Source organism: Geotrypetes seraphini, chromosome 5 (genome assembly GCF_902459505.1).
Source record: "Geotrypetes seraphini chromosome 5, aGeoSer1.1, whole genome shotgun sequence".
NCBI classification, from domain to species: Eukaryota; Metazoa; Chordata; class Amphibia; order Gymnophiona; family Dermophiidae; genus Geotrypetes; species Geotrypetes seraphini.
The window spans coordinates 154,276,102-154,288,637 of NC_047088.1; the positions used below are offsets into that span (position 1 = coordinate 154,276,102).

At 40.8% G+C, this 12,536-nt stretch overlaps 1 protein-coding gene across 2 annotated transcripts in view; it reads left to right on the forward strand.

The window, feature by feature from the left end:
* The window catches only part of VPS8 (VPS8 subunit of CORVET complex), a 755,312-nt gene that overhangs the window by 615,931 nt on the left and 126,845 nt on the right, over positions 1 to 12,536 (forward strand). For both annotated transcript variants that reach the window (XM_033944522.1, XM_033944523.1), the window contains one exon: positions 2,575 to 2,625. In XM_033944522.1, the coding sequence (XP_033800413.1) occupies positions 2,575 to 2,625 (51 nt within the window). The remainder of the gene's footprint in view (positions 1 to 2,574; positions 2,626 to 12,536) is intronic.

The following is a 12,536-nucleotide window of genomic DNA, read 5'->3' on the forward strand; positions in this document are numbered from 1 at the left end:
GTTCGACCAAGTTGATGGGGTGCACGCTTGCCTGTGGCGCATCTTGGGGGGGGGGGTTGGTCCATGCTGCAGGCGGTGGCAGATGTGGGGGCTAGCACAGGTGTGCAGCGCCAGGAGGACGTGTAGCTATGCAGGCCCAGGCCATCCCACTCCCGGCCGTCTTCGCAGTGGGTCCCGGAGCGCTGGGGGCAGGAGTTGAACACTTTATTGGTTGCCGCTTCGTTTCTGTGTATCAAATGTTTGCAACTCTGCTGGAGTTCTGTTTCCTCCTACAGCATGAGCCCCCCCCCCAACCCCCCAGCATCAGCCCCGAGGCCAGACTTGCAACGGAAGCAGCTGCAGTTTGGGAGCATATTGATGATGGATAGCCGAGGAGAGAGAGAGAGAGACAGGAAGAAAGAAAGAAAGACAGACAGACAGAAAGTGGCCAAAGAGAGAGAGAGAAAGAAAGAAAGACAGACACACATCTATTCTGGCACCCATTAATGTAACGGGCTTAAAGACTAGTAATTTTATAAAGCATTTTCTAAATGTATATTATATACACACAGGAAATGGTTAGTATAAAAGTACACAGGGTATACTTGCAGAAAAATAGGTGCACAAAGAGCACTGATTTATATGTGATATACACACACACATACATACTCACACACACGCATTCCCAGGATAATAGTTTGGGTGGAACAGGGGCAGATTTGTGATGCTCATGTCTGCCTCTGTGTATGCAGAGGATGCACGCATTTGCAAATTTGCCCAAGAACATTTGTGCACTGCTCAGGATGGTTCTGGGTTCCTATTTTTATAGATAGAGGTGCCTTTATAAAATGTTTATAAGTGCCCTGAATGGAGGAGTAACAAGCTTGAGAGCCAGAAAAGCCCAATTCAAATCACAATTTGACTTCTTATAATCTTTGGGAAGTCACTTTAACCCTCCATTGCCCTCACAGACTTAGGGCCTCTTTTACGAAACCATTTAGTGTGGGCTGTGGTAATTGCCTCGAAGCCCATAGGAATTTAAATTCCTATGGGCTGCGGGGCAGTGACCACATATTCAAAAATATGCAAAAATGTGTTGGGGAGGTAATTCTATGAAAGAATACTCACATAAAAGGCCCAAAAGAATGCCTATTTACAAAGGCCAAACTAATATGCATCCTTCTTTCACCTACTGATTTTCTCAGCAATAACACACCAAAGCAAGGACATATTTAATGATGGACCTCAGAATATGTCAATTGCAATATAATACAGTAGCTGCACTAAACAGTTATCTCCTTCATTCAGTCATAGGTTAAACATGTCTGTCTTTTTAAAATAAATTTTACTTGCAATTATAAATAGTTGCTAAACTCTCAGAATTGCAGGCACAGACAGGTGAGCCATGCCAGCATTCTCGCGTATTGAAGATCACAGAACTAGGTAATGACAGAACTTGATATTTTGTACCCTCTCTGTGGAATGCCCTCCCATTAGACGTTCGATTAGAGAACTCGCTTGAAAATTTAAAGCCAAACTTAAAACTTTCCTCTTTTAAAATGCCTTTATTTCTTAGTATCAGCTTCCGCCTCTTAATTTCTTGATTTATGTGAAGCTTTGAAACATCTAATACTTTTTTTGAAATGATTTCCCTCCTAATTCTCTTATTCTAATGCAGATTTCTAAGCTCAATGATGACATTCAACTCTCCACCCTATCCAATTCTAGACTGAGTTTTGTCAATTTACACTTCTTCCAGGCTTCCAAACAATCAAAGAAAGTCCTTTCTTTGAGGGTTGGCATTTATTGCTCTAAATTCGTGACCCTTCGTATATACTGTAATTTCTTTCCAACATTCCATTAGGTTAGAAAGAAAAAAAAAATTAAAACACAGCTGTAATAAGGTGTTAGACAAAAAAACCAACTAAAGTATGCATTCCAAAAATTGTATGTTCTAATTTTTGATACTGAAAGCAACAAAAATGTAATTGAAATCTATAACTGAAGACATGTTTGTATTCCTGCATTAACAAGAATATCCTCAAATATACAAAGATCTATTTGGTATGAGTGTTCATGCTTAGGGAAATAGTTTTCGTGGCACGCACAGATATGTTCAAAATAGAATACAAAGGTGTGCTAGTGTTTTAAGCGCACGCACAAGATTAACACACGCTAGCCGGAAAATTACCGCCTGCTTAAAAGGAGGCGGTTGTAGCTAGCGTGCGCAGCATTTTAGCGCTGGCTAAACCCACTAGCGCACCTTTGTAAAAGGAGCCCTATATGTTATATGAATGGTCAAGTATTCAGAAATAGATCTTGAGAATATACACAAGAGATTTCATATTCTTGCTTTGTTTTCTACTGGATGAGCTTGCAGGTATAGACAGGGTGTGTTTGCCATCATAAATTTTTGTTGCAGAAGACATGAAAATGAAAGTAGACCATATTTGCCATCTCAGCATAAATGTGCCTCGGCAAGCACTTCAGGAGTTTTATTGAACTGCCGTTATTGTTCATCTTTCATGAAAACTAAAAATATGGTTTTACCTAATCCCAGAAGCTGTTTTTCTTTTCTAATTGTGTTTTTAATAGATGAAAGTGACATCTCACCATTCGGTCAGCGAAGAATGTGGGAATAAAAAGGTAAGTCAGAATTTTACAGTGAATTATAGCTATGGTGGCCAAAGTTTCAGGTCATGAAAATGTAAGGTTGGGTTTTTGATATATGTGTTCTATTTTTAAGGAATAATATTATAATTGTATATATGGATTTTGTATATATGCATAGTATATATGGATTTTGAGCTATGAGAATTTTCAAAGTGAAAATGCATGTATACTACTTTGAAAATTATTCCAGGCTTCCATTTACACCTTTCCTTTGAGATGCATACATTTTAAAAAGTATGGGGCTAATTCTATAAATGGGTATCCTGATTATAGGTGGTGGCAGGTGTCCTACCACTATCTGGCAGCTAATCAGGATGCACTTTAAAAAAAAAACAACAAGGCAGGATGCCTTTACTGTAGATGTTTGTCACAGGTCTAGAGAGATAGGTACAGACACTTAAGCTCATCCAAGGATGGGCATGGTTTTACCTGGAAGTGGCCTTGGGCAAGCTTAAGTGACCCTAGGCGTCTCCCTAGGCCGCAATAGATGCCTTAAATGTAAGCCTTAGGCACCTGGGTCAATCAGGTCCTTAGGCCTCCTTCCCAGTGCATAATGGAATGGCCATGGCCTAAGACTTTGATTAGCCCAATCGGAGTCTTAGGCCACACCCATTCCATCGCCAGGATGTCAAAAGTGCTGATAGTCGAAACCATATTTCTGTATGTTGAGCAAGATGTTCCAGCCTCTGCACATTTAGAGCACAAGATGGACATGGTGAAGGCATGTTATGGGCGGATTAGACATGATCATCTTGCAACAACGATCAAACATTTTGCAAGACATCCTGGACGGAACATATATATTTGGAACTAAACCTGTTTTAGAAGGGTCTAAGTGCCACAAAGTTGTCTAAACTGACCTTTGAATGCATCAAGGTAGGACACCCCCACACTCCCCCTAGTACTCACTGATCCCCTTCCGCCACACAAAAATGAGAACAAAAAGGTACATACCTGTCGCTAAAACAGCAGCATCTGGTATAGAGAAGCCTAGTAGAGCTACACACAGGTGTCTTAAGTAGCCTGGTGGGTGGGCTAGTGAACCACAGAGAGGAGGACCCAGGCCTATAAAGCCACTCTAATCACTATATTTATGGTAGAATGTGTGAGCCCACCCAAATCCTACTATACTGCCATATAAGTGCTACATGCAGCTATAAGTGCTATTGGGGTGGTACACAGGAAGGTATAGTAAGTTTTTTGTTTTATTTTTTTTGGGGGAGGTTCACCCTAAATTATAAGGGGGTTATGGTGAGATATACAGCTGGCACCCTTTATGTGTTCACAGCAGTATCCTCTAAGGTTTCCCATTGCTCTGTCGGGATGTCTATGTGGCTAGTCCATTACTATGCTGGCCCCACCCACGTCCAAATGGGCAGGATTGGGACGTTTTCAACCTAGATGTTTTTCTGATCAAAAATGGGGTATAAAGTTAGATGTTCTAGCAGCCTAGACATCCCAGTGGCCAAGGTGTCTAAGTATGTTTGTTTGTTAGTACAATAACAATAACAGCAGAGCCGTTTACAAAAAAAGGAGCTCAATTGACAAAAAAACAAACAAACTACAAAATGAGATCAAACAAATATACCCCCCATTAAAAAAAATTAAAATATAAAAACCTACAAAGCTGCAGTCTGGAATCCCTCCCTAAGCTCCAATCCAAAAGATCTTATTACAGTAAGTAATGATAGTCTTCTAAGGGTACGCTAAACAAAAAAGATAGGTTTTCAAAAGGCCTCTAAATTTAGTGTAAGAAAGATCAGTATGCAGATCTATAGGAAGAGAGTTCCATAAATATGGTCAGAAGTAATAAAGGCAGAATTCTGTGTTGAAGTTAGCCTGGCTAAGTGTAATGATAGTAGGGACAACTGCTGAGAGCTGGAAGAACGTAGGGTTCTAATTGGTGTATATGGTACCAGAATCTTTGATAAATAATCAGGAGTACCTAAATGTAAATCTTTGGACATCCAGCAGTTTACCATTCAAAAATGGCCATTTTTGTACCTCCAACTTTGGACGTTCAGCTGGAAACATCCAAGTTGGACTTAGATATATATTTTTTTAAATACCCCTCCTTGAATAATAATCACATACTCTAAATATTTTCCCTATCTGTCCCTGTAGGCTCACAATCGAGCTGTATACCTGGGGCAATGAAAGGATTAAGTGACTTGTCCAGAATCACAAAGAGCAAACTGGGATTGAACTCAAAACCTCAGGGTTCTGAGGCAGCAGCTCTATCACTCCCACATTAACCTTGCAAGACTGATGCAAATTTGATTTACTGTATATTCGAGTCAATCTTTTTTTCCACTGTTTTGGGGGAAAAAGGTTACCTTGGTTTATATTCAGATGGGTTTATATTTGACTATAAATGGTACTTTGTTACATCATATACAGTAGATTATTACATAAATATTATACCAAAAATAATTTGCTGACTTAAATAAATATATATATATATTTGGAATGTAAAGTGCTCAGACTATTAAACCAAACCATTCAGTGTATTTTCTGAACTGTGGTTGCCAATGGGACCATCATTGCCTTTACAAGTCCCTGACCACCTTAATATATAGCAATAAAAGAAAAAGAATCTTATTCATTATAAGTAAAAATGAACATATCTTTAAGGTCCTTGGTGGTTGTCTGATGTATATAGGAGGCAGCCACAGTTGAAAAAATGCTAGTGCAATAGATGTGCTTTAAAGTGCCATATCAATGCCGCCAACTGAGTTGGCCCCCCAACCTGAGTTTCATACTCTTCAACAGGAGGGGACACTGTAAAAAATGTTTAAACAAATATCACTATAAATAGCCTACTTGGTAAATATTACTGAACAGTTCAACATACCCCATGTAGATTCTTCCAATAACTGCTCTAATATTTATCAATACCTTCTCTCGGCAAACTCACCCCAGGCAGACTGGTGAAATCATAGCTGAAGGAGATCATCCCCCTCACTCTGATATTTAAAGAGGGAATGACGTCAGCACTTGCTAACAGCTGAACAAGACTCACGCTTGTCAATCTAATGCTCACAACTAAAACCAATCGATTTCAGCGTTTAGACCTGTCGGAGATGGCATGTGCCAATTGTAGATATTTATGTTCCTTAATCAGTAGAAACTTTGACAAATCTGAAAATTGTGAAACATGGATTAAAACTGTATATTTGAAGTCTTCAATAGTATGATTACTGTCTAACCAATGAGAAACCAGAGGTGCTGACAGGTCTAAATGCATATCAGTTTCGCCAACCTTTCCACCAACTCGACACAGTCGTGTGTTTCACTATTGGTGTCGTCAGAAATTGGGACTAACAACTGTCAGCCTAGAGGCCTATGGGAGATTATATCAATCTAACTCTGGCATGGGAAGGCAGATAGACCCTTAGTGCAGGGAAACTGTTTTAAGTTTCCCTGATTGAATCATGACTAGCTAAAAGGTGTTAATGTCTGATTAAGAGGGTGCTTAGGACAATGGTGCACAGATCAAGCCAGAGACTTAATCCCATCACCATGCTTGCAGATGTCACACTCTCCTTTGTCAATTAAATTGACCATTGTCTCAAACAGTTTGCAAGTTCTAAACAGAAAGATACTGGGAGATACAATATTTTCTCTAGTCAGAATAAGATTCCAAGGTATAAAAGCCTGCTCTCTGCTCTATCAATGTCTCTCTTTTTCTATGGAGCTATCGGTGCCTCTTTTCCTATCAAGCTATCAGGAGAGGGGTCTTGGCCCTCTCTCTCTCTTTCTATCTAGCTATCTCTTGGCTCTTGGCTTGGCACTCTGGTTCTCTCTTGAGCTCTCTCTATCTCTCTGTCTATCCTTCTCTTTATCTATGGAACACGAAACATCACCCCATCCCCCTCTCTCTCTCTCTGCCTTTCCCTGAAACTTTGGGACATTGCTGAAACAAGGCTGCCCTGTGAACATCTAAAAGCTAAGTTACTCAGCATTTCATATTCTGCTCTTTTCACTGGTTTTCAGCATTATATCTGCTTAATTTCTCTTCTCCTCCCTGTTTCTTACTAAAAAAAAATATAAAAAAGCACAAAAAAATCCTTCTCTTTCCTCTGTTAAATCTTATTTCCTCTTCCTGCAGTTTTGTTTAAAATACTGTGTTTTAGGTGGTATAGAGCCTATATTTCTGGTGCCTGTGGCTCAGGGTGACTAAAGTAGGGAAAATCCTGTTATAAATCCTGTGTTTTAGGGTAGCACTGATAGAACCTGCAGTTTTGTTTAGGTGGTATAGAGCCTATATTTCTGCCTTACTAGTAGTCTTACTTATAGTCCCACCAACCCCAGGGACCACTATTCATATATAGAGACCCATATAATCAGGACTACTCAAATCAAGTCACTTCACAACCAATCAAGATGACCTTTATTCTATGCAATCACTGTGGTGCTTTAATTCCAAGACATACTATTTGGAGGCTTAAGGCTTGCCCCATCTGTCTTCAACTTGCCAGTATTAAGGAGGAGCTCTGCAAACTTAAACAGGAATTGAGTACAATTAAAGCAGCTTCCATCACTCCACAAAATCATACCAACTTACCACCTCTACCTCAAAGAATAAAACAGCCCAGGAATAAATGGGTCACAGTAGGCTCAGGAAGACTGCGACATGTAACACAGAAACATCCACCTTCACTAATATTACCTCTACAGAATTCCTTCGCTCCACTAGTGCACTGCGATACTCAGGAAAACAGAAGGGAGGTGGGACTGGAACCAATGAAGGTAACTCAAGAGAACAAGCGCACCCTAAGTACAAATAAAAAAGCCAAAAACAGAAAACTATTACTGTTGGGGGATTCCATCATCAGAGGCATTAACCTTGGAACACAGGGTAACCTTGGAACACAGGGCGAGGAGACCAAAATAGTGAAATGTCTTCCAGGATCCTCAGCTACCAGGAGTTCCAGGCAAATACTGACTATAATTAAGGAAGTAACTAAGGATTTTAACACTGATGTTGTTATCCATCTGGGAACAAATGACCTGGCCAACAACTCCACACTTGCAGCACAGAAAGCTTTTCGGGAGCTTGGTGAAGGCGTGAAACCTTTTGTAAAGACTTTAGCTTTTTCTGAAATACTGCCTGCATATGGAAAAGGAGAGCAAAGAGTGAAAAACACAGAGGACTTTAATAGATGGTTCAGAGCCTGGTGTCATCAAGAAGGCTTCAGGTACATAGGAGGATGGGGAAATACATGGAAGGACAAGAAGCTATATTGCACTGATGGGCTACATATTACTACAGCAGGAAAAAGAAACCTTGCAGAGAAATTTAGACAATATTTTTCTAGGCATTTAAACTAGAAGGTGGGGGTGGTGTATGTACGAAGGACAATTATAGAGACCACCCCCGGCAAAAGAAAAGATGTGATAGTAGTAAAGGCTGCAACATAAGCAATATCAGCAACTCATTTCTTAGTATTGCAACGGAAAGTGAAACGACACAAAAATCCATACGAAAAAGGAGATTATCGCTGAAAAATAGCTGGAAAGCGATGACCACAAATGCTCGCAGTCTAAGCAACAAAGTTCATGATCTGCAAGCCCTGATATTAGAGGCAGATCTAGATATTGTTGCTATCACAGAGACATGGTTCAGTGAATCACATGGATGGGATGCAAACATACCGGGATATAATCTTTTTAGGAAGGACAGAGATGGTCATAAAGGTGGAGGAGTAGCTCTCTATGTAAAGATCAATATCCAAGCGACCGAAATGCAAGGGACCTGGGGAGAGGAAGAAGCGATATGGATTGCTTTGAAAAGAGAAGATGGAACTTCTATCTACGTGGGTGTAGTCTACAGACCTCCGACTCAATCGCAGCAAATTGATAAGGATCTGATTGTGGATATCCAAAAGTTTGGAAGGAAAGAGGAGGTTCTGCTGTTGGGAGATTTCAACCTGCCGGATGCGGACTGGAATGTTCCGTCTGCGGAATCGGAAAGAAGTAGGGATATTGTGGATGCCTTTCAAGAGGCTCTGCTCAGACAAATGGTGACGGAACCCACAAGGGAAAAAGCGATATTGGATCTGGTCCTCACAAATGGAGAGAGTATCACTAATGTTCGAGTGGGTGCTCACCTGGGTAGTAGCGATCATCAAACGGTTTGGTTTGATATAACGGCTAAAGTGGAGAGCGGCCGCACGATACTTAAAGTCCTAGATTTCAAACGTACGGACTTTAATGCAATGGGAAAGTACCTGAAGAAAAAGCTGTTAGGATGGGAGGACATAAGAGAAGTGGAAAGACAGTGGTCTAAGCTGAAAGGAGCGATAAAAATGGCTACGGACCTTTATGTGAAGAAAATCAATAAAAACAAGAGAAAAAGGAAGCCGATATGGTTCTCCAACCTAGTGGCTGAGAAAATAAAGGCGAAAGAGTTGGCGTTCATGAAATATAAAAAAACCCAAGAAGAGTAGAGCAGAAAGGACTACAGGGTGAAACTGAAAGAAGCCAAGAGAGAGATACGTTTGGCGAAGGCACAGGCAGAAGAACAAATGGCTAAAAATGTAAAAAAGGGAGATAAAAATTTTTTCTGATATATTAGTGAAAGGAGGAAGATAAAAAATGGAATTGCTAGGCTAAAAGATGCTGGGAACAAATATGTGGAGAGTGATGAGGAGAAAGCAAATGTGCTAAACAAATACTTCTGTTCTGTGTTCACAGAAGAAAATCCTGGAGAAGGACCGAGATTGTCTGGCAAAGTTACACGAGAAAATGGAGTAGATTCTGCGCCGTTCACAGAGGAGGGTGTTTATGAGCAACTTGAAAAACTGAAGGTGGACAAAGCGATGGGACCAGACGGGATCAATCCCAGGATACTAAGGGAGCTCAGAGAGGTTCTGGCGAGTCCTATTAAAGACTTGTTCAACAAATCTCTGGAGTCGGGAGTGATTCCTGGGGATTGGAGGAGAGCGGATGTGGTCCCTATTCATAAAAGTGGTCACAGGGATGAAGCAGGAAACTACAGGCCGGTGAGCCTCACTTCAGTTGTTGGAAAAATAATGGAAGTGTTGCTGAAAGAAAGGATAGTGTATTTCCTTGAATCTAATGGGTTACAGGATCCGAGGCAACATGGCTTTACAAAAGGTAAATCGTGCCAAACGAACCTGATTGAATTTTTTGATTGGGTGACCAGAGAGCTGGATCGAGGACATATGCTAGATGTAATTTACTTGGATTTCAGCAAAGCCTTTGATACAGTTCCTCATAGGAGGCTGTTGAACAAACTTGAAGGGCTGAAGTTAGGACCCAAAGTGGTGAACTGGGTCAGAAACTGGCTGTCGGACAGACGCCAGAGAGTGGTGGTTAATGGAAGTCGCTCGAGGAAGGAAAGGTGACTAGTGGAGTCCCTCAAGGTTCGGTGCTGGGGCCAATCCTGTTCAATATGTATGTAAGTGACATTGCTGAAGGGTTAGAAGGAAAAGTGTGCCTTTTTGCAGATGATACCAAGATTTGTAACAGAGTAGACACCGAAGAGGGAGTGGAGAATATGAAAAAGGATCTGCAAAAGTTAGAGGAATGGTCTAATGCCTGGCAACTAAAATTCAATGCAAAGAAATGCAGAGTAATGCATTTGGGGATTAATAATAGGAAGGAACCGTATATGCTGGGAGGAGAGAAGCTGATATGCACGGACGGGGAGAGGGACCTTGGGGTGATAGTGTCCGAAGATCTAAAGGCGAAAAAACAGTGTGACAAGGCAGTGGCTGCTGCCAGAAGGATTCTGGGCTGTATAAAGAGAGGCGTAGTCAGTAGAAGGAAGAAGGTGTTGATGCCCCTGTACAGGTCATTGGTGAGGCCCCACTTGGAGTATTGTGTTCAGTTTTGGAGACCGTATCTGGCGAAAGACGTAAGAAGACTTGAGGCGGTCCAGAGGAGGGCGACGAAAATGATAGGAGGCTTGCGCCAGAAGACGTATGAGGAGAGACTGGAAGCCCTGAATATGTATACCCTAGAGGAAAGGAGAGACAGGGGAGATATGATTCAGACGTTCAAATACTTAAAGGGTATTAACGTAGAACAAAATCTTTTCCAGAGAAAGGAAAATGGTAAAACCAGAGGACATAATTTGAGGTTGAGGGGTGGTAGATTCAGGGGCAATGTTAGGAAATTCTACTTTACAGAGAGGGTGGTGGATGCCTGGAATGCGCTCCCGAGAGAGGTGGTGGAGAGTAAAACTGTGACTGAGTTCAAAGAAGCGTGGTATGAACACAGAAGATTTAGAATCAGAAAATAATATTAAAAGATTGAACTAGGCCAGTTACTGGGCAGACTTGTACGGTCTGCGTCTGTGTATGGCCGTTTGGAGGAGGATGGGCAGGGGAGGGCTTCAATGGCTGGGAGGGTGTAGATGGGCTGGAGTAAGTCTTAACAGAGATTTCGGCAGTTGGAACCCAAGCACAGTACCGGGTAAAGCTTTGGATTCTCGCCCAGAAATAGCTAAGAAGAAGAAAAAAAAAAAAAAAAAATTTAAATTGAATCAGGTTGGGCAGACTGGATGGACCATTCGGGTCTTTATCTGCCGTCATCTACTATGTTACTATGTTCACACTCAATTCCTTCTGGACTCTGTAAGGCAGGGGAACTGCTATGCTCTCTATTTAATTGTAATACTTAATTGTAATGATTATAAATATTGCTTTTCTGTAAGACTATTTCTATAATATATTCTTTATGCAAACACCTCTGGCTATGCCTTCTTTATTCTATTTTCTGGTGAGTCATCTGTGAGGGAACTGAACCTGGGACCTGGCGTCTGTCAGTGCGCATTTCACTTAACCCCTACCACCTAACATTGTGGGGGTGCGACCATCCTTACATTTTATTAAACTGACATTAACATTCCTGCTTTCAGCTAAGTGACAAAGAGTTCCACTCTGAGTTGGCTGAATAAAGTATATGAAGAATATACGAGTATGTATGCTGCTGCTATACTTATTGAGCCCTTTCTAGTGCTCTGAAAGCAGGAATGTTGTGAGTCCCAACTCCTGATGACACTAATGCTGGGAGGTGGAGGGCTGCTGAGAGTCCAACTTCAATTCACAGAGTATGTCTGAAATAACACGTGAAACAGTTGTGGACTTGAAAAGACAATGCACTGAGGGATCATTACCATGACTGAGAGCAGCCGCAGCCTCCTGACCTCCGGCCCCAGACAAGGACTTTAAATCATCCAAGGAACAGTGTTGAGTTGGTGGAGAAGTTGAAGAAACTGATATGCTTTTAATATGTGATGCTATGGTGATGATTTGTCTACACGTTGCCCTTAATCACTGTTACAAAGATGATTAACACCTTGTGATTCCTTTATACCATCGATGTGAAGATCTGGAAGTGGATAAGTATTTTGAAAAGATCTGAGTTAAGAATGTCATCATTTATATTTTGATTATGTGAATTGCATTTAGTATGAGCTGAGGGTTTTATGACTTTATTCCACTTTATTCTTGGAAAAAGTAAATTTGGATTTGGAATATTAAGAGTTTTAAGGGGGCGCTGTAAATAGTGTGATATGAAGAAGGAAAATGTTTATGATATATTTTTGATGTGCGGTATTTATTATATAATAAATGTGTTAAATTTAGCAATAGAGAGCTTCAAATTTTTTGAAAGGCAGACACTAAGATAGCTAAAAGTGATTGCCAGCCCCAAATAAAAATTAATTCTACAGTTAACTGTCTAAATAGTTTTGAACATCAGTCTCAAAAACTGTCAGTCTATCTTGCTTTCTTCTCCTGGAACCAAAGTACAGCTTGACCCACACTGTGATTATAGTTATTTCTGGGAAACTGTTTTGTTTGTTTCCATCACCTGCTCTTCAGAACATAAACACTGTTTGGCCATAACGT